The sequence below is a fragment of the Notamacropus eugenii genome, chromosome 4 (genome assembly GCF_028372415.1).
Source record: "Notamacropus eugenii isolate mMacEug1 chromosome 4, mMacEug1.pri_v2, whole genome shotgun sequence".
Lineage (NCBI taxonomy): Eukaryota > Metazoa > Chordata > Mammalia > Diprotodontia > Macropodidae > Notamacropus > Notamacropus eugenii.
Window position 1 is genome coordinate 21,717,189 of NC_092875.1, and position 25,405 is coordinate 21,742,593.

Below are 25,405 nucleotides of genomic sequence, written 5' to 3' on the forward strand. Positions count from 1 at the left end.
TGTCTCTCAGTTGCTGTTGACATGAGTCTGACAGACAAAGCTTACGATGTCACAATGTCAGTCTGGCTTTACACTCCCTCTCCTGTTTGCCTTTCTCTTCCAGGGGGTTCCACCCTTTTCTGACCGAGGCCTCAGGCAGGTCTGTAGATGTTTCAGGGGAACAGGCATCCATCAACTTAAAGACGATTTTCGGACTCTGTTCCGTGACTTTGTTTTTCAAGTCTGGGTCATCCAAACCCTGTTCCTTCAATCTCAAAGAAGGATTCAAGGATGTAGCCCTGTCCAACGGCTCTGTTCTCTCTTCTCCGTTCCCTCTGTCTCTGGAACCTACACCCAGCCCTTTGTCCTTGCTCACCTCCACGGGACTGCCCACCTTCTTGGAAAGGACGTCCTTATTTTCAAACCTGGCTGTGAGATCCACAGACAAGGGCCGAGGTTTCCGGACCCACGATTTCTCTGGGGGAGGAGGTGGTACCTTCCCCCCAGGGCTTTCTAAAGAGCTAGGCTTTGGATGTTGGACAGACTCAGTGAAGATCGCTGAGACAGGCCTCCGCTTGCTCCTTGGCCAGGCCTCTGAAGATGGGTGGCCTCCTTCATTCTTGATGCCAGGGGATGCCAGGTGATTGTTTTCCTCCCCTTTCTCCCAAGATTTCAACACAGCTGGCCTTTCCTCAGAACACAAAGATGCCTGCCTCTGGAGGGTCCCCGCAGGTTTCCGAGGTGGTAATGCAGGTTTGGCTGTAGTCTTGGTCTTGGAACTGGGTGGCTGTCCTTGGGGCTGGGTCACAGCGTCTACCTTTTGCTCCTCACCCATCCACTTTCCAGAGCTGGGATCTGCCTTGGACTTGGCAGGGCCAGCCGTTTCAAAAAGAATGATGGTGTTTTGGCTGTGCACAGTTTGGGGCAGGGTTTTATTACAGGGCTTTATTACACTTGAGCTCGTGCCTCCCCCCTCATTCATCTTTGGTTCAACCAAGGAAGGCATGTTTTCATCTGAAGCCTTAGCAGTGGTTGAGTCCTCAAGCTTGCTATATGAGAGTGGCCTGGTCACCAGAGTGCCAGGCTTGACAGCTGTGATGGGAGATTTCACATTTGCAAACACATCCGAAGGGTTCTTCTTAGAAAATGGTTTGGGGGAAAGTCGGGGCATGGGGAGTGCTCTTGATGGAGTCCCATGATTCCTAGACCCTGCCAACACCATCAGTGGAGGAGAGGCTTTGCTGGCAGGGTGATAGTAGGTGGTCTGCAGTCTGTCTTCCTTGGCGATCTCATTTAAATTGGGAACAGGTGTTAGAGACGCTAGTGGGCTGACCTCCACCCTTGTGGCCATGGTCACACTCACAGGGCCATCTGTGTTAAGACATTCCAAAACAAAGCAGAGACCACTAGTGAAACAAGAGAAAAAAAGAATTAGCATAGGGCAGGCCTCAACTTAACAGCATAAAGACTTCCTCACACCTGATCCTCCCCTGCAACTCCATCACCATCTCTAGGTTTGGAACCAAGGCCTAGGCCTAAATCTCTCACTGCATACTTACTGGCTGTCACAGTCTGGACAAGTCAACTTTCCCTTCCTATAGATAATCATATATGGCTTTGATTTCTGTAACATCTTCAAAATTTACAAGTATTTGTTGAGTTGCTTCAGTTTTGTCTGATTCTTTGTGACCCCATTTGAGGTTTCTTGGCAGAGATACTAGAGTGGTTTGCCATTTCCTTCTCCAGCTCATTCTACAGAGGAGGAAACTGAGGCAAACAGGGTGAAGTGACTTGGCCAGGGTCACACAGCTAGTAAGTGTCTGAAGTTGGATTTTAATTCAGGTTTTCCTGACTCCAGGCCCATGGCTCAATCCACTGAACCACATCCTGCCCTTACATGGCGGGGGAGGGAGGGTTGTTAGCAAATTTAAGAAGCATAAGATGGTGCCTGGAACATATTTGATGCCTCATATACGTTGACTGACTGGCTGCCTGATGGCAATGCAATCTTGGACTACAGAGGTTCCAAGAATAAATAAAAGAATGAGGGAATAGCATGCTCTGGTCAGACCACAGCTGGAGGGCTATCTTCCATTCTGGGTGAAAACATGGGCAAACTAGAGTATAACCATTGAAGGCTAGAGGGTTATAGATAAAGAAGTCGTGAGAAGGCACGTGCAATCATAAAGAGCTGGGTTTCACTCCTGCCTCAGGCACTTACTAGCTGCATGACCCTGAACAAGTCACTTCCCCTGGGTCTGCCTCAGTGTCCTCTTCTGTAAAATGGGAATAACAGTATTTACTTCCCAGAAATGAATTAAAATTTGTGAAGGGCTTTGCAAACCTTAAAGTGTTAAACAAATGTTAGTTGTTGTTGTGGACAGAGCCGGGATGGACCCCAGAGACCCTCTAGTCCAACTCTCTTGCCTAGTTTATAGATGAAGAAACCAAGTCCCATGGAGGTGAAGTGACTTGTCCCAAGGTCACACAGGTAAGTAGTAGGAGCAGGATCCAAACCCAAATGCTCTGATTCTAAATAGAACATTCCACCCTCAAGACAGGGAAGACATGTGAAGCAGAGCAAGCTTTGTCTCCAAAGTCACAAGTGGATGGTGGTAGGAGGGAACATTAGGCTGGATGACCTCCTGGGTCCCTTCCAACTTTGCCGGGAGGAATGTGGCCTTCTAGGTCCTCAAGTGTGGTCTTCTGACTGAGTCCAAGTTTTACAAAACAAATCCTTGTATTAAGGGCATTTGTTCTGTGAAGCTTGGATTCAGTCAAAAGGCCACACTTGAGGACCTAGAGAGCCACATGTGACCTCAAGGCCGCAGGTTCCCCCACCCTGATCTAAATAAATGGCAGCTATTCATCCATTTGGCATTCTTTACCAGTTTGGGTACTCAGAGAAAATTCTCCCCTTGTGGCATCACCCCGGTCACTGGGCATGATAATTAGCCTCTATCATGCCAAGACAAACATTAAGTGTCAGCTAGGTGACACTATCTGGGCTGAGGCTTTGAAAACAGAAAAGAAGAGGCTGTTGCTGCCTTCCAGAAACTTACATGCTATCTCAGGAAACACAGTACTGGCTCTGTGGTCCGAAGTCATTTAGCTGTTTTTCTGTGCCTCACTTTCCTCATCTGTATATGGAGGAAACTGAACTGGTGGCTTCTAAAGTGCTTTCCTGTTCTTAATCTATGGTCTTATGATCTTAAGGATACATGTGAGCATATGTATGTATGTAGCAGATAGATATAGATGTGTGTATACATATATATATTTTGATCCTCTTCGAAAACGAAGGAATATATACACACACAGAAACATGTATGTATATCTTTGTGTATACATAAACACAGATATACTCAAATGTACATTTATATCCCTGTAATTGGCTAGTACTCTTTCAGATATACATTATGTAGGATGAATTATAGTATATTGTATATGTAAAAGATGATGCATATTATATATTATTTATAATAGAAATATGCTGCAATGCAATATATCCTCATATGTAATACTACATAATACCTAAGAGTAATATATTGCAACATAATAGCTATCCCTTTAACACCATGGGGGTTTGACACACAACACTCCCGTAGTCTGGACTATCCGTGTAGGGATTTTTGGTCCTCCCCTCATACCAGAAAAGAAATCAAAATTTTTTTCTTTCCTTTATGGTTTGGGGTGTTTACAGTACCTTAAAAGATAAAATATGTTGATATTATATAATACTATGCATACATTTTATGCATTTCTGAGTTTCTAAACCTTTTCTGCATCATCTGTTGGCCTTTGTGTGTTGTCTACAGCTTCCACAAAACTCCCCCAAAATTCCAATTTCACTTTTTTATGCCCACCTGTAATATGGCAAAACCAGGACGGGGAAATCACACTGTGGAAGGGATAATTGTATATTCTGTATATACTGTATACATGATAATATATTACATATATACTTGTATATTGTACCTATGATAGATGTAATATAAAATATTATTGTAGATATTAAATCTATTATTTATAATGTATGTTTTCTATGTTATATAGTCTTATTATATATTACATTTTATAGCTAATTTATAGAAAATGTGTGTATATATGCATATATCGATATAGATGCATATAAATGTGAGTGTATGTATATGTACACATGTCTGTGTGTGTGGTATATACACAAATAACAAACACCAGATAATTTCAGGGATCCTAGCAGCTGGGGGAATCAGGAAGCCTTCCTGGAGGAAGAAGGCCTGGCATGCACTTCCTTCTCACCTCCTTGCGTCAAAGACGTCCTCTCTTCCTGTAAGATGTAGCTCGGACACTATCTTCACATGAAGCCTCTTCTGATCCCCCCCCCATGCTAACGTCCTTCGTACTTTCCAGACCTTCAGGTATTTAATGACTTTTTAAACAGAAGTATCTGTTCACTTTCTACATAAAAAATGCGCAAAATTACATGATAATATGAAGACTACAAATCGAAGTACATAAATCTGGAGCATATATAGTTGTGTACGTACCTATTCTGGGAAACATGACACTAACTGCAGGACCGACCTTGAATAAGTCACTTCACTTGTCTATTGTTGGGGGTGGAAGCTCAATTCCATGTGGACAGTCTCGGGTGGGTAAAGGTGGGAACTTCTAAATCTTAGAGTTCTCATGAGGCCCCCAGAAAACAGCAGGGAATCGAGGAGTGAGACTGAGCTATCTCGTGTATTTCTGCCTCTTCCCGTGAGAAACGTGATGGGAGAGAGCTCTCCCCGCCCTTGAGATTGGCCCGGGTCTGGGCACACCTATCGTTATCTAACAGGCACGGTATTCAGGTGCAAACTACTCGGCCGGAGAGCTTAACTAGGGTCAGGAAAGCCCGAAGGCGCTCTTAGCCCTGAGGGGCCCTGACAGGACAGAAGGCTCCGTTTTTCCTCTCTTCGTTCTCCCCTCCCCCTCTCTCCCCACTTACACTTCTGCTTCCAATCTCTTACCGTAAGATCTTTGCCTCCTTGGGAGATTTCTCTCTCCCTCCTAAGGAAGAGCTCCCCCTGCACATGTAACCAGGACCCTGAATAAAGCCTAACCCTTGCTCGACTCAGGAAACTCTCTTCTCTCATACGTTTATCCGGTTTGGCCAACCGAAAACCTGGGACAGGTAAGGTAAGACTCGGGTAGCCCTCAGGCCTCTAGGCCTGGCAGTCTATGCCTTAGTTTCCTTATCTGTAAAAGGAGGGAACTGTACTCCATAAAAATGGACTCAGCTCCGTGTTGTCTCTTCCATTAGACTGGAAGTTCCTTAACAGTTGAGAGCGTTCCATTCCTTGTTCATAAGAAACTTAAAGTCCCTGCACACAGTAGGTGGCTAATTAAATACCTGTTGATCAGCTTATTGAGCCTGGAAAGAAGTTAGAGATTATCAGAGGGGAAGCATTCCAGGTGTGGGGGAGAAAGAAAATAAAGAAAATTTAAAAAAAATAAAAGAAATATATTAAAAATAAGGAGAAATTGAAAAAATAAAGGGAAGACATCTGCATCCATTCGTATCAGTCAATGGTGTGTACACATCCTCCATTCCCTCTCAATTCTCTCCAGCTGACTATAACTTCTCTGAGGGCAGGCACTATATCTCCTCTCTTTGTATCCCCCCTCATAATCTATCAGCTGTAGGGGAGGCCTCTGAAGTTTGGTGGACACCCACCTGTCTTCCAGTCACTTTTATCTCACCATTTCTTCCTGAAAACCTGAATTCAGATCTGGTCTCAGACACATACTATCTGTTTGACCCTGGGCAAATCTCTTAACCTCTGGGCCTCAGTTATCTCAACTATAAAATATGGACCACAATCACACCTATCTCACAGAATTGTTGTGAAGATCAAATGGACAAATTTGTAAAGCACTTTTATAGTACAGTGCCTAGCACACAGTAGGAGCTTAATAAATGCTTGTTTCCTTCCTTCTTCTAGCAAGTAAGTTGTAGAAATTCCTTGTATCTCTACTATTTGTGACAAAAAGGCTCTCACTGGTTCAATTCAGTTCAATCTACAAGTGTTAATTAGATACCTACTATGTGGCGGGCCCTGGAGAAACAAACATAGCACTTTGGAAACCTTTATGAATTATTTATTTTTTTCTTTTGAACCCCCAAGAACAGAGGTCCATAGGAGAACAGCTACACACACACACAGACACACACACACACACACAAACACACCTGCCTCTCCTTGCTTTCATAATGAGGGTACATGATAATAGCTGGCATCCCCATAGGTGCCAAAATATTCACAGGAACCCTTTTGTAGTAGCTAAGGGAACCGGAAACAAAGCCAATGCCCGTAGAATAGAGAAAGGTTAAAGCAGTTGTGAGATATGTGAGTAAAATGAGTAGGACCAAGCTGGAAGAAACAATGGAAGGAGAATCATGGGGAGACTTTCATGAAATGATGCAAAATGAAATCAGCAGAATCGGGAAAACACCATATACAGTGACTGCAACAATGTAACAAGAGGAGCAAGAAAAGGAAACTAAATAAACACTGTGTAATCTGAATGACCAAGCTTAGCCTCAGAGAAGAGGTAGAAAAATGCACCTCTCCTTTACAGAGGAGGGGGATCACAGGGATGGAATATGGTATATACTGTGTGATTCTCAGCTCAGATGTGTTTGATCCATTTTGCTGAAAGAAGGAATTCTTTCCCTTACTCTTTCCCTCCTCTCTCCTTCTTTCTTCTCTCCCTCTTTCCTTCCTTCTACTTGTAGAAGGCTCAATGGGTAGGAGAGGGAGATATTGGGAAATGTTATCAATAACTTTTTAAATAGAAAAGAAATAAATCCTAATTGGCATCTCTGCCATCACAAGGCTTTCTTTCATGATCTCAACTGATGCTCGCAGAAAGCGCATGGGCTCAGAAGCCTGGGATCTCAGCAGCCATCTGGTCCAACCATTCCTGAAGAATCCCTTCTATGATGTCACACACATGTACTCACACTCACTCTGGCATTCACACAGTGCTTAGCACCGTGCCTGGCGCATAGGAGCCACTTAATATTGTATATACATACACACACATACATAGACATACTCACACAAATGCATATACACACTCACACCATGCATTTGCACACGTTCACACACATGCTTGTTTCCTTCTCCCTGTCCTCTGGGACAGGGATAATCCCATCATGCTCTACACCCTGGGCAAACTATACCTGAACTACAATGTTCTGACGCCACATTTTAGGGAGGACATTGGAAAGTTGTGGAGTACTGAGGACAGCAACCAGAATGGTGAGGTGACTGGGTACCATGTCCTTGGAAGAACAATGGAAGGAAAAAGGCATATTTAAACAGAAAGACATGCGGAGGCCACGACCATTGCCTCCACCTATCCAAAGACCTAAAATGTGAAATCACACAAAGTGCTACATAAATGCTAATTATTATTATTTATGACAGACAATTCAATTTAACCAAGAAGTGTTCATTAGACACTTAATATGTACCAGAGACTGCTGGACCTTGGTGTTGTAAGCACAGCACCATGGAAACTTCTAGAATCAAATGTAGAGCTAGAAGTTGGCTACAAGTTACAAAATAGCAAATATTAACTTGAGGTGAGGCCAAGACCCTTAACAGGGAGCACTGACCTAAGCAGAATGAGCCACCTTCAGGGGCAATGGGTTCCTCCTCCTTTCCAGGGGTTGAGCAAGAGGACTGAGTTTCTTGGGGCTTGGGAGAGTCACCATATTTGGGTTGGAAGGTTGTCCTTCATGCCCATTCTTGGGGGTTCTGGAGTGGGGATTCGTGTTCTGGTACAGATTAGACTCAGTGGCCTGTGAGGTCCTCCTGAGATTCTACCAGGCCCCCATAAATAGGCCAGAGGGAAGCAAGACACTTCCTTCCAAGGCTTTTGTCCAGAAGGCCTTACACCATCACACCCCCTAGACCTTGACTCATTCAACAGCCTCCTGGAAGGCAACATGGAGCAGACTTTGTCAGAAAGAGGAAAATGGGCAAACAGCATATTGAGTAGGACTCAGATTGCGTCCCACAAAGAACCAGAGAGCACATCAAGACACATTCAGGGATGGGAATGGAGGAGGATCTTCAGTAAGGTTCTCCAACTCAGGCAGCCTTTGGGCTACATGACACACAGCCACTCATTCATTTTCAGGCTGACCTTTTTGTATCTCGATGCCAAGTGTCCTGAGCTGGAAAAATGGGAGGATTCAGAAGTAGGGTGGAAAGTGTTCTGGGCTCAAGGCCAGAAGATTTAGATTCTAGTCTCAGCCCTACTGCTCAATGATGGACAAGGGCAGTTCACTGCCTAAATCTGTTTCCCCATCTGTAAAAGTGGAAATTAATAAGGCAGTGTAACATAATATCAGGCATCCCACCCCAGTATAAAAGTCTATGTTGGATACTTCATTAGCTGTGTGACTATGGATAGCCATCGAACCTCTCTGAGCCTCATCTCTAAGGTGAGGAAAACCAGTAGTACCTACCTTACAGGGTTATTGTAAGGATCAAATGAGAGAGTGACATAAAATATTCTGCAAATTCCAAAGCATTATTGAAATGCCACTTCCTGTTCTCTTCAATCATCACCGTCACCAATCCCTACCCCTGTCAGCATCACAGAGGAGACCCCAAGAGCGTCAAGAGGTACAAAGTATCCCTCAGAAAAAGCAGTATGGAAAGCAAGAAGGAATGCTGGCCTTGTTTGTGGTCAGCAAGGCCTGGCTTCAAATCCTACGAAGGACACCTACGAGCTATATAACCCTGGCAAATCACTTACTGACTTACTGAGCCTATGTGAGCCTCAAGTTCCATGTCTGGAAAATGGGATCATAATAACACTGAACCTCACCAAACTGCTATAAGATCATTCATGTAAAGAGCTTTGTAAAAGGTAAAGTACTCTGTCAGCATCTGCTACCTTCATCATCATCGTCATCCGTGTTATATCCACAGCAATACTATTAAAATTAGTCCTAATAATAATCTTCTTAGGGGACTATGGGTGTGAAATACATGCAGACCCAATTAACGTACTGCTTAGTTTTGCTGAATTTTTATTTCTCCTCATTATTTGTTACAGGACATGACTCTCAAGGGATATGGAAAGGAAAGAGATGCAAAAACAAAAGACAGCAAATAAAATTTTTAATTACTGTAATTATTAAAGTGCTTCCCAGATTATATTCCTCTGCATTTTTTCACATGCACTTAGATTGTGTATTTGTCTCACCTTAAAGATTGCAAGCTTGCTGGGGGGAAGACTATGTCCTTTCAGAAAGTGCTTAATAAGTGCTTATTGATCAATACCAAGGACTAATACATAGTAAGTGCTTAATAAATGCTGATTGATTAATACCAGGACTAATATATAGAGTTTAATAAATGCTGATTAATACCAAGGACTAATATATAGTAAGTGCTTAATAAATGCTGATTAACTACTACTAAGTACTGATACACAATAAGTGCCTAATAAATGCTTTACCTATCCTGATTGGTGGGGAGGGGAAGGGAATAAGCATTATTATAGTGCCTACTGTGTGCCAGGCACTGTGTTAAGCACCTTACAAATATCTCATTTGATCTTTACAACAATCCTGAGAGGCAGGAGATATTATGATCCTCATTTTACAGATGAGGAAACTGAGGCAAACAGAGATGAATTGACTTGCCCAGGATCACCCAGTTGTTCAGCATCAGAGGGCCCATTTGAATTCAGGTTTCTATGACTCCAGGCCCAGCACTGTATCCACTCCACCCCCAGTTGCCTCTGGTACTATCATCAAAAGAGGGAAAAGGGGCCTATTGGGGCAGAAATAGTGACTGAAACCTCAACATTCTTTTCCCCTGCCCTGAGCCCCAATGTCCTTACCAGCAGAGGCAGGGCCTTGGTATCCCTTCTCATTGTGAATGGGGGCATCTCCTCACTCCCACTGCAGATGGGAGACAGGACAGAGACTGTGCCAATGCGTCTACGTTACAGCAGGCCTGTGGACAAAGAAAAATTCAAAATTCTGGAACTTCTCCATGACCTACAGCCAGACAGACCCCTACATACTTTAGGATTCTGTCTCCATTCGCCACAATCATCGAAGCCAGGATTCCTCCACAATTTGCCCACAAGACTTTTTGGCAGAAGAGCGCTGGACTTGGGGTTCCAAAGACCCAAGGAAACGCCCTGCCCTCACACTACCACTGACTAGTTCTTTGACCTTGGTAATTCATTCTCCCTCCCTGAGGCTGACTCTTTAGGTAAAAAATGGAAGGGAGGTAGGGGACTGCTGATCAAATCCTAGTCTAGAGCTGTACCAGAATACAGGCCTCATGGCCCTGAGAAATGAAAATGATGAGGAGCTCATTGGGTCCTCCTGGTTCAGAGTGAATGTCAACATTAACTGTCTTTTGGCCAGCAACCATGGGGGTATTCCCCTCCCAGTTTGATTTTTTTAAGGGATATCCCTTGACTCACTTCTTAAAGAGACCTATTCACTACATGGGCATTATCTCACTTTAAGTGAGTCCCTGAAAAAGCCTTAGCCTAAAAGGGGCGGGGTCTCCCATTGCATCCTGGGCCATCTCCAGTCATCCTGATGACTATCTGGCCAATGATCCAGATGACTCTGGAGGAGAAAGTGAAGCTGCTGACCTTGCACAGCCCTTCCTCCCTCAAATCCAAGTCAACTGTGAGTCATGTCATCACCTCCCTGAGAACACGGTTCTCTTCGATAACGAAGGACAAACACAACAACAAATCATTCGTTGCTACTCCAGCTTTAGTCCGGAACTACACCTGCTCACATACAGGTCATTCAATCCATCAAGAAGCAATATTGAGTTATTAATAACAATAGTGAGTTACTAATAACAAGCTTAATGTGCCAGGGACTGAGCTAAGCATTGGGGATTAGAAAACCAATAAGTGGGTCCCTGGTCCTAAGATGCTCACATTCTCTAGAAGGATATGTTTTCTCCCTTGGCCAACTCGCCTCACTAATCACCACCACACCAATCTTCAACATGCCACAACCCTGCTCAGAAAAACATCCACATATAGTCACTGACTCCCTATTTGACTTCCAAGACCCTCTCTCCTAAAACCACCAAACTGTTCTAATTTTGCTTTCTATTTTTAGGACAGGTAAGGTCTTCTTACTCTTATAAGGCTGTAGTCCACACCCTCATCACTCAGGAGAATGTCTCATGGTTCACTGGGCAAAAGTACTGCACTGGGACTTACTTGTCCTGGGTTCAAATCCTAGCTCTGTCATTTATCAGAGGCAGCTAGGTACACTGCGGATAGAGCACTGAACTTGGCATCAGCAAGATCTGAGTTCAGCTCCAACCTCAGACACTAACTAGTTCTATGTGTACCCTTGGGCAACTCACCTAACCTATGCCTGCCTTAGTTTCCTCATCTGTAAAATGGGGATAATAATCGTAGTAGCCTCTACCTCCCAGGATTATCATGAGTATAAAATGAAATAAATAATCGTAAAATACTTTGTAAAATCTTAAAAGTTAATATAAATGCTAACGATTATTTATTATCCAAGTAACCTTGGGCATGGTACTTAAACTTCTGGGGGCCTATAGCTTTGTTCACCTGGAAGAAACGAGAGGGTTGAAGGAGAAGCCTTCTAACGTCCTTTTCCATTCTAAAGCTCTGACCTCTCTGGGTTCCTCAGGTCCACCATGTTCTCCCCTCTCCAATCCAGCCTCCAAATGATGCCAGGGTGATATTCCTGGAATCCCAGTTTGACCATGCCACAGAAACTTCCCAACTGCCTCTAGGATGAAGTACACTCTCGTCCTCTGTCTAGCACTTAAAGCCTTTGTGATCTGGCCCCAGCTGACCTCTGCACATTTTTACATGCTGCCCTCCTTCATTAAGTCTCCAGGCCAGCCACGCTGACCTATTTACTGCTCTTCAGAAGTGACATTCTGTCAATCATCTCATCACTGTGCTGCCTACACAGGGCTGCCTCATCTGGTCTCCATCATCTCGCCTCCAGCCCAACCTTGGACTCTATCCCTGAGGCCTCATCTCTGATAGGTGAGAATGTCAGGCTTTTTCATTCCTGGAGTTAGGTTTCCATCTCATTTTCTAGCCTTCTGTACACCAGCCCACCTGACCCACCGAGAACAGAGAATGTCAGACTTGGAAGGGTCTTTCAAACAGAGAATGTCAGAGCTGGGAAGGGCCTTACAACAAGGGATGTCAGAGCTGAGAAGGGCCTTAGAACAGGGGATGTCAGAGCTGAGAAGGGCCTTAGAACAGGGGATGTCAGAGCTGGGAGGGGTCTTAGAAGTCAACTACTTCAATCTGCTGGTTTCACAGATGGGGATCCCGAGGCCCAGAGAGGAGGCAATTTGCCCAAAGTCATGAACAGAAAAAGAGAATCAGGTTGGAATCCGACGCTGAGTTACCAAGGCACAATCTGGAAGGTCCTGGAATTCTGATGACCTTGTGAGCTCCAAAGGCCATCACCCTCTGTGTGCATCTCTAATCACCCCCATTAGCTAGAGGAAGTACCAATACACCCCCGTCACAAAAGGAGAAGGAAGGAAAACATCTATTTAAAGATGGAAGAGTTTGGCAGTTCTGATACGTCATTAATTCAATCAGCTGCTGACCATCGCTCAGAATTAATGACTCTCTCTCCCATTCAACTCAGTGAGCCCAGAGTGACCTAGGCAAAGACCATCCGGGACTCCTGTCTCCACTGAATGGTTTCCTTTGTAATGACACCATCTGTCTGAAACAGCCAGCCAAGTCCCACTCTGTGTCTGTTCCTCCCGGGAACAAAGGTTCATTCCTCTTAACGAATGATCTAAGTTCCTAAGCTCCATCTCCCAAATTGGTAAATCCTGATACACAACCAGCTTGGAGACAAACGTCAAGGCCACAAGATTTCTCTTTGCACATGGCTTTGTTTCCTCTTTCCAAGCTGGCAGGATGTGGAAGTTGGGACCAATTTGGTCACTGCCCTCTTGGGATACAGAGAACCCAACCAACGAATGACTCTTCAACCTCTGATAATGGAGAGTCATGGGGACAGTAGAAGCATTGACTGAGGGCACTAGAACTAAGAGGGCCCTGATGATACTTGTTCTTCTAAAACAGGGAGAATCGGCCAAGCCTGGCAACTGACCAAGTTAGCAAAATCCTGAGTTAAAAGAAGCACTCAAAGATGGCAGGACATCTTCTTTGAGCTAGGAGTGGGGTACCTGCAGTCTCAAGGCCACATGTGGCCCTCTAGGTCCTCAAAAGTGTGGCCCTTTGATTGAATCACAAATGAAGCTTAGATTCTGTCAAAGGGCCTCACTTAAGGACCCAAAGGGTCACATGTGGCCTCAAGTCCCCTGGTTCCCCACCTTAGTCTCAGACCTTCTCCCTGTCTCCCTCTACCCCACTGTAGCCACACCCCAGGGAAATCCCACCCATCCTTCCCTGGTATCTGGGGTCTGCCCACCAAAGCCAAGGCAGGGTCACCAGCCCTTCCTCCCCTGCCTTCCCAACGTACAACGGGGCCCAACTTCTGAGGACTCTTCCTAATCCCCAACTCAACTTCTTTTTCAAAGCTCTTTTGAGATCTCTATCCATGCTGCCCATTCCAGGTGTCAAAATTGCTTGATAGAGCTTATTTCATGTTTTACAGTCACAGAGTCTGCAGAAAACCTTAGCTCTAGCATTCTATATCAAAGGCCCCTACCTTACAGTCTTGGGGACCACAGAGATGGGAAAGGACTCATCCAGGGTCACTTGTATTTATAGAGAGTTCTAAGGGTAGTAAAACACTCTAACCTCACTCACTCATCTGTTACAAAATAAAAACTTCAGAAGGTCAAAGATTTACAGTTGGTACAGAGGTCATCTGGTCCAGGCTCATTTTATAAAGAAGAAAAATGATTTTTTCTGCAGATACAGAATCATACCTAGCTAGCCTCTCAGAAGTGATTGAGCCCAATCCACTGTACCATATTTTTATTAAACTAAGTCAAGAAATTAAGGCAGTGTGGGGCAGTGGATACGAGTTTGAATTGGGAGTCTGGCATGCCTTGATGTTCAAATTCCATCTTATATTAGCTATGGGACCTTGGGCAAGTCACTGAACCAAAGCCTGCCTCAGTATCCTCACCTGTAAAAGAGGTAAAAAAGATATCACCAAGTACCCACAGTTGCTTTGAGAATTTTTTTAAAAAGTGATGCTAGCCACTCATGTCAGCTGGTATTATAATTTCTAAACATTATTCAAAGAGTTCTTGGCTGGCGGGTATAGGGGGCTGTTCTCAGGGGCTATGCTCACCAGGTCACAGACATCATGCCCAGGAACATCACCCCTGGAGCTCTAGCCCAGCTTAGGAGAGGCTGCCATGATGGTTCAGACCGACCCCTGGCTACACAAAGCTTGGCTGCCAGGACTGGACAATAAGCACTGACATCCGGCTTCCACTCTCTCAGGCACCTCATCACTCTACAAATAAACAGTGAGTTCCCACCCCCCCCCCAAAAAAATCTTAGTCACCAAAGGAAAAAGAAAACAATACACATCACACCATCCCCCAGGGAGTCTAGCCTTGGACCCCACCTGGAAAACAATCATACCCTGGCCTGACCATCCTCCCGTGGGAGCCCAGACTTTCCTGGACTTAAAGGCCTCTTGGGGAAATGAGACCCTCATCTTCCAGATGCTGGAAAGAACCCAAACTCTGGAGTCCAAGAACCTGGGTTCAAATTCCACCTTTGAAGCTTACCACTTGTGTGACCTTCTTAGATTCCAGTTTCCTCATCCGTATGGTGATGAAGCTGCATCAGATTGCTTCTACAGAGCCCCTGGCCCTAAAGTTGTTACTCTGTGTCTTTCCCATGCTCAGTGTCAGGGGCAGGATTTTACCCTATATCTTGCCCATGACTAATCCAGCCTTCTACCAAGCCAGTGGTGAATCCAAGTTTCACAGATAGGAAGGGGCTGGAGAGAAGCCCCCTCAATCCCTCCTCCACATTTTACAGACAGGAAAACTGAGCAAAAGAGGGGGGATGTGGTTTGTCTATGGCCAGGTGATGGTGAGGAAGTCAGGATTAAAAATCTAGTCTCCTGACCTGGTGAAACCCTCTTTTCCCCACCCTGAACTGGTTCCTTGGCTGAAGACCCACCATTGACTGTCAAAGAAGTCTCACTTTCAAAGTGCCCACAGGTAAATCATAAACATTTCCATTTGGATAATGTCCCCAACCTCCTGGCAGGCTAAGGACTGCTCTAAAGTTGCAAATGAACCTTTTATTTCTTCTAAAGAGCTACCCAGCTTTCCCCTTTTTATAAAAAAAAAGATGGGAAACCAGAAACTTCCAAAGGCAGCCACCGAGAACCCAGGAAAGAGCCCCAGGCCTGGAGTCTGGAGACCTGCTGGCCCAGGACACCCTGCTTCACTCCAAAGCTGTTACTTTATCTCCAAAAGGAGAGGCTTCCCGAGTGTACTGATCCTGGAGAAGTCTAGGGACTCATGCTCAGAATCATGTTTGCAAATGCAGAAAATAAAATACATAGAACATAAAGGAAGCCCATTATATTGAAATGTAGCTATTAAAAAAAATTTAAAGATGTTTACAGAGCCCAGGTTAAGAAATCCTGAACTAGATATTCTCTAAGGGCACTCCCAATCTGACATTCTGTGTTCTAATGTCTCCCTTACCCTAGCTGAGCTCTGACATCCCCTGTTCTAAGCTCCCTCCCAGCTCTGACATCCCCTGTTCTAAGCTCCCTCCCAGCTCTGGCATTCCCTGTTCTAAGGCCCCTCCCAACTCTGATATTTCCTGTTTTAAGGTCCCTCCCAGCTCTGCCTGTTCTAAGCTCTTCCAGCTCTGAAATTCTCTATTCTGGTCAACCCCAGACATGCCATTCTAGCATTCTAAGATGGGATGGTTAATTTTTTTTAGTGAGATTTTTGCACTATGGTCTGACAACTACTGACAGACATGCCTTGGGCTCCCACCCCACCCCATCCTACCCCCTACCACACTTCATGGGCACAACTCATTTTCCTCACCTGTAAGAGGGGATCCCAATAGTTCCACTGCATCCCTTACAAAGCACCAATGAACCATGGTCTTTGGAAGCTCTCCATCTGCCTTCTCAATAGAAGCCAAGTGTCCTGAAGGGTCAGCACTGGGAAGGGCCTTCCTTCCTCACACTGGGTACAAAACGTCTGGTAGCCACTTGAAATAAAAAGATCATCCTCCTGGGCCAAGCCTCTTCCTCTCTCAAGGCTAAAGTTTCCTCATCTGCAAAAGCATGGCTTTGACCTTTAGGGCCCTTCCAGCTGGGACCTTCCCTCACTCTGTTCTGACATTCGAAGATCTTTTAAGAGCAAACTTCCACATTTATACATAGACAGGAAGGTATTTTGCTCTCACAAGTAAACATCTCCTTAAGTTGTCAAATCACATTTCCCTTGAGTTCAAGAGGCAGATCTTCTTAGCACAAACATTGTTGGGTTGGGAGGATGGGAAACCTACTCCACAGAACTTTTGGTCTCATTTCAAAGTCCATAAATTCCTAGAAAGAAGGAACTGTATCATTTTTGTCTTTGTATTTCTGTCACTTAACACAGTGCCTGGCACACAGTAGCTGCTTAAGAAATACTTATTCATTGAGCTCATTTTTCTCTTTGGTAAGAGCACTGATCAGATCTGAAGTCATATGACTTGGGTCCAAATCCCATCCCTGCATTTGAATGAGCCTAGACAAGTAGGACCCAGTTTCCTTATCTGTAGAGTCATAGACTTGGATAGCTCTATATCTGTGGTTCTCTGGATAAGGTCTTAGGAAAGGGGATGTCTTTGCTTCTAGTTAATTGTGTCCACTGGCTGACTATTAAAAATAAATACACCAGTGGGGGCTCCTGAGCTACGCTGACCCCATACAATTCCTTTACAAAGTAGCAACCACTTCCCTCAGACACCCTAACCAGAAAATCTTCCAGTAGATGAGTTGAGGGGGCACTACTCAATATCAACTTCCATCTCTGACATCTCTTGCTTTGTGACCCCAGATAAGTCACTTAACCTCTCAACTGCAGAGCAGGTGATGGACTGCATTGGAAGAAGGAATTTCCTCACACTCTAAAAAAATCTCACCTACTTCCAGGGTCACTTTGGAAGGACAATTCATGGCAAAAATGATTAATGCCAACTGAAGTGAGTGACACCATGACCCAAGCAAACATCCCAGTCCATTCCACTCTACAAAGTGTTTAGACCTTGGATCTGGATTTTCTGGTTCTTTCTGGAATGGGCAGAAAGGGGTGAGGATGGTTAGCCTACTATTTTTAATTGGTGATGATCTGACTGAACCAGTTACCTTGGAGATTCTCCTATTTATTCACTTTGTATACAGAGAAAATTACCCATAATTACCACTTGGACCCCCAAACCAAGTCAATGATGCCTGAGCATCATTGGTCTCCCACAGTAATTCCTGTCAAAGGGCATCATCAGACACCAGGAGGCTGGCACCTTGCACCAGGGCTTGTTCCTTTATGCCCAAGAAAGCCATGATAATAGCACATTTCAGACCCCATTTGAGTGACAAAAGGGCTACATTTTTGCTTATTCCTCTTAAGACCTTGAGCACATACCTCCCTGAGCCTCAGCTTTCTCATCTATAATTAGAAGACTGGACTAAAGGATCTCAGAATGCCTTTCTGCTCTGGATCTATGGTTGGGTGATCCCATTTCACAGATGAGAAAGCGAAGGCTCAAATAAGTGATCGGCTCAAAGTCATACATCTAGGAAAATGTCAGACATGGCTAAGCAAGTGTTGCAATGCAAGTGAGATTCAAATCCTCATCTCTATAGATTCCATGTCTAGCGCTCTCTGTACTCCACCACACTAGAGAAAGCTGTGGAAACAGTAAGCTTGGCAGGAGTCATTTCCTGAAGTCATATCAGCTTTCAAATGTCTCTTTAGTGATAGAGAAAAAAAGATTCAGCATGAACCATATGCAAAGAGGGCTGGGGATAGGCATAAACTCATCCAACTTTGGAAGACAAATTTAACTCGTAAGATCAAAAATGTTCATTGAATACACGAATGAGCAGATTCTAAGATTCAAGTTCTCCCATCTGACTTTCTAGAGCCTCCAGCCATCTCCCCAACTTCATTCATTACCTCCCTGCTGGTCCACTGGCTTTGACAAGATAATAGAGACCTGTGATCACCCAAAAGGTCATGGTCAAAGTCAAGTAGCCATGTCAATGTCAGTTAAATGTTAAAGACAGGACTGATCCACCATTCATACATACATACACACACATATCTCCATACCTAGAATGCCTTCCAACTTTCTATCAAGCCTTCTGGGATTTATGCCAACTCTTAAAATGATCTCAACTCATTATCACTCAACTGTCTATTAAATTAGCTAAAATCATATCTTCCCTCCAGGCCTCAGTTTCCTCATGTGTAAATGTGAGTGGGTTGGATGAGATAACCTCTAAGATGCCTTTCAGCTCTGACATTCTCTCCTCTTAGACCTGCTTGGACAATGTGTTCTAAGCTCCCTCCCAGGTCTGAGAACCTGTGTTCTAGGCTCCCTCCCAGCTCTGACATTCTCTACAGGATTTTCTGGCTTTGACAATCTCTATGAGTCTCTGACATTCTGTTTTGTAAGAATTCTCCTCATTTGTAAGTCATTCCACAATCTGTGTCTTTCAGATTGCAAACATGAATCAGAGAAATTTAGAACTGAATGGGACGTCAGAGACCAGCTGCTTCTCTATTTGAGGAAAGGCATCTTTAGTATCTTTTATTTCATCTTCAAAAGCAACTGCTTTAGGTAGGAAGGGTGACAGAACTAAGTAAGAGCTAGTGCTTACCTTCATGGAACTTACAATCTAGCAGAGGAGAACCCCTCCACCATGGGCACGGGGAAATATAATACTTATTATCCAGTCCAATTTTGTTGTAGTTAAGTCATTTCAGTCGTGTCTGACCTGCCATGAGCCCATTTAGGGTTTTTTTTGCAAAGGTACTGGAGTGGTTTGCCATTTCCTTCTTCAGCTCATTTTTCAGAAGAGGAAACTGAGTCCAATAGGGTTAAGGTGACTTACCCAGGGTCACGGTGTCTGAACCTGTGAAAATGAGTCTATCCTCTGTGCCACCTACCTGCCCAATTTTACAAATGAATAAAATGAGGCCCCCCAAGTTCATATCAGATGAAGGAAAGATAATGTCCACAGCACACAGCAGGTGCCAAATCAATGCTTCTGCTTACTCAGTTTGGGGCAACCTACTACTTGCAGAATTCAAATCTTGCCTCTGATACTGCTTGTTTGACCTTAATAAATCATTCCCCAACCCCCTTCAGGACTCAATCTCATTCTCTATAAAGTGAAGGGATCAGATTAGGTGACCTCCAAGGTCCCTTTTAGCTTTAATCCCAAGATCCTAACAGTTTTCTGACTAGGAATTCCTGACCCTCACTGCTGTATCACGCTGTCTGTCTTAATTGAAATCCCCATCCCTGGGACGCAGTTTGATTCTCCCAAACGGCCTCACCTTAAGTCAACACCCCCCTCGACTACCTGGATCTTTTGTGAGCAAAGAGGTTTATAAAAATAAACTCAACTTAAGAGGCTTGAATCTGGCTCCTGAAACCAGTCAGGTGGCCTTGGGAAACTCACTTCATTTCAATGTGCCTCATGGAAAAGGCTGCTGGACATAAAGGCAGGAAGACCTGGGTTTAAATCTCCCTTCTGACCTTATTAGCGGTAGGACCTTGGATAAGTCACCTGAAGTGCTAAGCCTCTGTTTCCTCATCTGAAAGTGGCTGTAAAGTCCCTTCCAGCTCTAGACCCGTGGTAGCAATGAATGTCCTTACAAGAAACAGAAGGGATAAGAAATCAGTGCAAATGTTAACCAGAATCATGCTATGTGAGGAAAAAAATTTTTTTAATTATATACAATGAAAACACTCATGTAAAAACCCAGTGAACAACAAAACTGTGTAACTGTGATGACCAATCTTGACTGAGATAAACAAACACCTTCAATCCACATGGCTCAGTGGAAAGAGGAATGATCCTACCAGTCACAGAACTGAGTTCAAATCCTGCACTGTCACTTAGTATATGTGGATGTGTTTTTGAGTTAGTATCTTAAACCCTCTGGGCCTCAGTTTCCTGTTCTGTAAAATGAAGGGGTTCAGCTAAATGGTCTTTTAGAGATATGAAGAGGTTTGCAATGCTGTCAGGCTGAGGCAGTATATATTGGGTAGTTCCCCTTAGCAGACTCTTCTTTGTCACAGGAAAAGACAAGGGTGGAGGAAGTATATGACTGATTTGAGAAGAAAACTTTTCTTTAAAAAGAAATAAAATATTAATTTGCCACAAGCTGTCCACTCTGGAGTCTTTTGCTCAATGCAGATACTAGCAAATCTGTTTCCAAGCCCTATTTATTTAGAGAGATCCCAATAATGACTACTTGCTTTCCAGCTAAAAAGGAGCCTCTAGGCCCAGCCCCATCCTAGAATGCCCTAGTCAGGAGGCTGATCCAGACCACCTCCAGGGCCCCTCCTAGCTCAGCCTGTGTGTCTTTGAAGCTGCCTGATCCCCCATAAGGATGCCCAGCATGCCCCAGCAAGGCCATTGGGGGAGGCCCCCAATGTCTCCCTTCACAGAACCAATCTGTAACTCAGAAATATTTTCAAAGTTGAGCCACGCCAAAGGAGAGTGAATGCCCAGAGTAAAAAGCTACTGATTAACCAAACCTACTGAGCTAGGCTAGCCAAGACAGGGCCCAGCCCCCCTGGAAACCAATTTCCCCAAGCAGCTAAATGAAAGGGGCCTTACCTCAGCTATACCGGACTAGACAGACAGAGGTGAGGAGGCAAAAGGAAGACTCCTGAGAGAGGCACATACAGGGAAAATGAGAAGTGGGGGGAAGCATTTGGTACCAGGTCCAAAAGCCACACCCCCCTCCAAAAGATAATGGATAACCTCTGGGAAAGTTAAGTATCAGCCTGGCATTAAACACAGACATCAGAACCACTTTTAGAGCAAATTATGGATGTCAGACGCTCAATTATCTCCTCAGAGATAATAAGGTTTAAGCGAAATGTCCCTGGCTACCAGGAAAGGGGCTGGAGCCCCAGAGCTCCCTGTCTGTTTAAAAGGTCAGATTCTGAGTGTGGGGCAATAGGCCATTTCCCCCGAAGCTGGGGGATCACCCGTCCTTTTCCTCTCGGGGCCCCCTGCCTCCCTCTGGTCCAGGCCCCTAGACTCGGTTGCCTGGGCCCAACTAAGCTTGGGGGTGGGGAAGGCAGGATGACAGAGAGAAGGGGAAATCCTGTGCAGCTCCCTCCCGGGAGAGTTGGGGTTAGGTTGGAGCTGGCCGCCTGAGCCCTTAATCCCATCAAAGCGACTTTGTTGTTCTACCAACCGAGCCTCCGAGCAGATATGGGGGAGAGCCGATCAGCTCAGCCCAGAACCCTCAGGGACGTCAACGGAGGACCCCACGCCCCTCACCACCTAGTCCTCGGCTTCCCTTCCGCGGCCCTTTGTGTGGGAAAGTGGGAATCCACGCGGGGCTTGGGAGCGCCAGGGAACACGAGCCCCCGAGAGGTTGGCGAGGGAGCCTTCCAGCTCCCCTGGGAGTGGAGCCTGGCCCGCGGGGTATCCCCCGGGAGCGGCTAGGCGGCCACAGCGGGGCTCCGGGCCTTTCCCACGCCCCGGGCGCCGTGGGTGCGGGAGGGCTCCACGGAGGTTTAGGAAAGTGGGAGCCCCGTTCACTGCCCCGGCAACCCGCTACCTCCAAACCCACAGCCCTCCCGAGGACCCTAATCTCTTCCTGGGATCCCAGCTCTGATCTCTTGTCCCCCACCCCCACCCGCACCCCCAGTCTGGGGGAATCCACTCGGCTAAACCCAAATCCCGGCCGCAGTCCAATCCCTCACCCCGCCTTTCGGCCGATCCACTCGCCCCCAGCCCAGAATCCACTACGGAACCTCGGACAGAGGGCGGGGGAGGATCGGAGAGGATCCACTCGCTCCCAATCCCAGTTCGCCCTCGGGCCCTCAGGATCCCGGCCGACGCTCCCAGGCTCCAAGGTCCGGGAGGGAGATCTCTTGGGATCTACTCCTCTCCCCACTGCCGGTGCACCGGACCTCCATCCGTCCCCGCCGCCCCCACACCGGACCCTCCCCGGACGCTCGGGGAACTTTTCTCCCGGGGCAGAAAGTTTCCGGCCGCCAGGCACTCACTCAGTCGCCCAGGTCCGTGGGCTCCGCCGCCGCCAGCGCCTCGCTCGCCCCTCGCCCCGGGCACCGCCATCGCCCGCCCTCCACCTGCAGCCCTTTTGCCACGGGCCGGACGGGCGGGCAGTGGGGCTCCCTCCCACTCTCACGCCCCGCCCCTCCCCGCCGGCCCCGCGGTGCAACCTACCCTGCGGGGCTGGGTGTGCGGGCCACCTGCCGCCACCTGAGCCGAGCCGCGCTGCGCTGCCCAGCCGCGGCGGCCGGCGCGCAGCCTACCCTGCTGGGGCCAGGAGGGTGGGGGGCGCCAGGGGGCGGGGCCGGCGTGAGGGGCGGGGCCGGGGACCGGGGGCCGCCGGGGGAGGGGGCGGGGAAGCGCCTCCGTGGTCATGGCAACCCTGAGTCCGGCGGCGCCTGCGCCTACTGGGGCCCGGGGCGGAGTCGCGCGCGTGGGGAGCGAGAAGGGGGTAGGTCGGCTGGACGTCTGCCCCTGAGCGGGGCTGTGAGCGGGCTGCAGGAGGATGGGCGGGCCGGGCTGAACTTGGAAATGCTGCAGGAGGTGGTGACAGAAAATGGTCAGCAGGCGCGGAAGGACCCCCGTCCTCCCCCTGGGCCCGATGCCCGGTCCGAGGGTCTGAGGCTGGGGACCATTCCCAGAGGTAAAGGTCGGCAGACCCGCCGCCGCGCTGCTGCCCAGCCCAGAACCCGGCCAGCCTGCGGTCTGTCCTTAGAGCGGCCGCAGTGTGACCTTAGAACGTATGCGCCCTGAGTCTAGGACCCTGCCTGCGGACACCCAATCTTTCCCCACGCTCGGCGCCCCCACACACCCCGATGGTGGTGTAAGAATTTTAGTACCCCCCTTACCTGCCCTCCCGCCCCATGCGGGCCACCCTTACATCCACAAGTGAGGTGTCAGTGCCCTGCCGTGGGCAGAAGCTGTAACAGCACCTCTGGGTCCGCAGGAGCCAGGCCCGACGGGATCTCCCGCATTGCTTTAGGTCAGTTTCCTCTTGGACACTTCCTTCGTAACCAGCCGGGAGAATCTGCGCCACTCCTCTGCGCCTTCTGCTGCTTTCCGGGGGACTGGCCTGAGGGGGCGGCCCTCTTCCCCAGGGGCTTGCTGAGCTCCAGGCGATGTGCCCCCACTCCCAGGACCCTACACCGGCACACTTTCAACGGAAGGATTAGTTTCTTAAATGCAGCTCCTCTCAGGGAGCTTATTCCTACAAAGACCCTACGGTCACAACAGGGTAAATACATTTTTCTAAGGAGAGATCTGTGATTTCATCAGCGTAGGTGGCCTCGTGGCTTCCCTGGGTTCCTCCAGATCTCAGCTCAAGTCCCAGTTTCTGCAAGTCGCACTTGAGATTTGTGCCTTCCCTCTGCGATGACTCTGTATTTATGCGGTGTTTCTACATAGTCATTTTATGTTGCCACTCACACTGTGAGCCCCTTGAAGGTAGGGACTCTTTTGTCTTTCATTGTATCCCTGGCGCCCTAGCACAGAGCTTGGCACACAGCAGATATTTAATAAATGCTTAGGACTGACTGACTCCCATGGTAGATCATCCACTTCTCTGTAATTAGTCTTAGAATTAGTTGCCTAAAGCATCGAAATATTAAATGCCTGGGGGGAGGGAAAATGTCACAGCTCAAGCGAATCAGAGCGTGTCAGGACTTGAACCCAGGCCTTCTTAGACTGGGTTACTTACTGCCTTCTTGCTCCTGCCAAGATGCCTGTCTCTCAAATACATTAATATCAAATCTCTGAAGGCAAATCGACTGTGCTCACTACCATCCCACTACACCTAAAACTACAGAGGGTACACCTACTATCTAATGGTTTATTTGAGAAGACAGATGCCATTCAGTCAATGACGGAAACAACAAAAATGGTATCATAGACCTTGACCCTTTAAGTAGGATTAGCAATAGTCTGAATCATTACGCCATAATCAGTTAACAAGCATTTATTAAGCACCTATTATATGCAAAACGCTATGCTGAATTCTGGGAAGACAAATCCAAAAGCGAGAAAGTTTCTACCTTCTGTCTACTTTTAGGCTACAGCACGCTCTAAAATAAATGAATTCAGTTATGGGCCGGGGGGAAGGATACTAAGAAGTAAAAGAATCCGGAAATATCTCCAGAAGGAGATGGAGCTTGAGCTGAGTTTTAAAGGGACCTGAGGTTTCAGAGACGGAGACAGAAAGAGCATTTCAGGTATGAGAGAGGCAAGGAGGTGTGTGCCATGATGTGGCAGCATCATGGCAGCAGGAGAGAAAATGTAATGTACAGGTAAGCAGGTCAATTTGGCTGGAGGGGGCAGGGAATACAATGCAAGAGACATATTCAGGTTTGGGAAACTGCAAAGTTATTTTAATATCTCCAAACTTTATCCTGAAATAAAAGTCCATTTTCCAAAATATCCTCATCCTTCTGGTGATGTTGTATGTCTTTAAATCATGGAACACTGTGGTCTCTGAAAAACAGAAACTAATGATCACTCCGAGGGCAATGCAGAAATGTGTGGGCAGCTAGACAGTCTGGTAACTGAGGTCCAAGACTGGATTGAAATGAGAGAACTGCACACCAGCTAAGACTTACCAAAATGAGTTTTACTTAACCATAGCAGGAAATGGAATATTTGTCAAGGAAACAGCATTGATTCACTTGGGAATAGCTTCCCCTACCTCTGTTTTGTCTATGCCATTTGGCTGTTCAAAAGCTGTTTTGCTGGCTTTTTTTTTTTTTAGCCAGTAGGAGGCTTCTTAAATGGTTCAAGTCTTCCTTAGTTCCCTCCACCAATTAAGTCTAGAGGATAGCTTCAGTACCTTGTAAGGAATAACCAAGCTGGCCTACATGTCAGATGCTGCTCCTACCATAAGGTACTTGGTAGGTGTGCAGTGGCTGTAACTCATTACAGATCATTGTAGCCTGGATGGATTGGCCTATGAGGGCCAGTCCTTAGAGCATGTGCCGATATGCTCTGCCTGCTTCCAATCCGATCACGTGGAAACTTTGGAGAGCTATGAGTGGTTGAGGTGTTGACATTACAAAGCTGAAAAGTCTTCTGTTTGTCTGCAGAATCAGAACAGATGACTCAGTAGTTGCTGAGGTAGAACTGAATGTATGTACAAAAGGTGTCACT

General features: G+C 46.5%; 1 protein-coding gene and 1 long non-coding RNA gene across 4 annotated transcripts; one reads left to right on the forward strand and one right to left on the reverse strand.

Annotated features, from left to right (window-relative positions):
* Positions 1-49: 49 nt before the first annotated feature.
* LOC140499109 (uncharacterized protein KIAA1671-like) lies at positions 50-22,530 on the reverse strand. 3 transcript variants are annotated; one of them, XM_072600123.1, is made up of 3 exons: positions 22,445-22,530; positions 9,877-9,992; positions 50-1,385 (listed from the first exon to the last, which is right to left on the reverse strand). In XM_072600123.1, the coding sequence occupies exon 3, from the start codon at positions 1,328-1,330 to the stop codon at positions 50-52; it is 1,281 nt and encodes a 426-aa protein (XP_072456224.1). In that variant the 5' UTR covers positions 1,331-1,385; positions 9,877-9,992; positions 22,445-22,530. The 3 variants fall into 3 exon arrangements, with proteins under 3 accessions (XP_072456224.1, XP_072456222.1, XP_072456221.1); XM_072600121.1 differs by lacking the exon at positions 22,445-22,530 and adding an exon at positions 22,264-22,413 and having other exon boundaries at positions 50-1,350; XM_072600120.1 differs by lacking the exon at positions 22,445-22,530 and adding an exon at positions 22,264-22,412.
* Positions 531-9,373, forward strand: LOC140499117 (uncharacterized). The gene is made up of 3 exons (XR_011965284.1): positions 531-619; positions 4,190-4,379; positions 9,085-9,373. It is a non-coding gene; the product is annotated as an uncharacterized lncRNA (long non-coding RNA).
* Positions 22,531-25,405: the final 2,875 nt, after the last annotated feature.

Bases quoted from the DNA above. Each gene is read 5' to 3' on its own strand.
- LOC140499109 (XM_072600123.1), bottom strand. From the start codon at position 1,330: ATGGCCACAAGGGTGGAGGTCAGCCCACTAGCGTCTCTAACACCTGTT.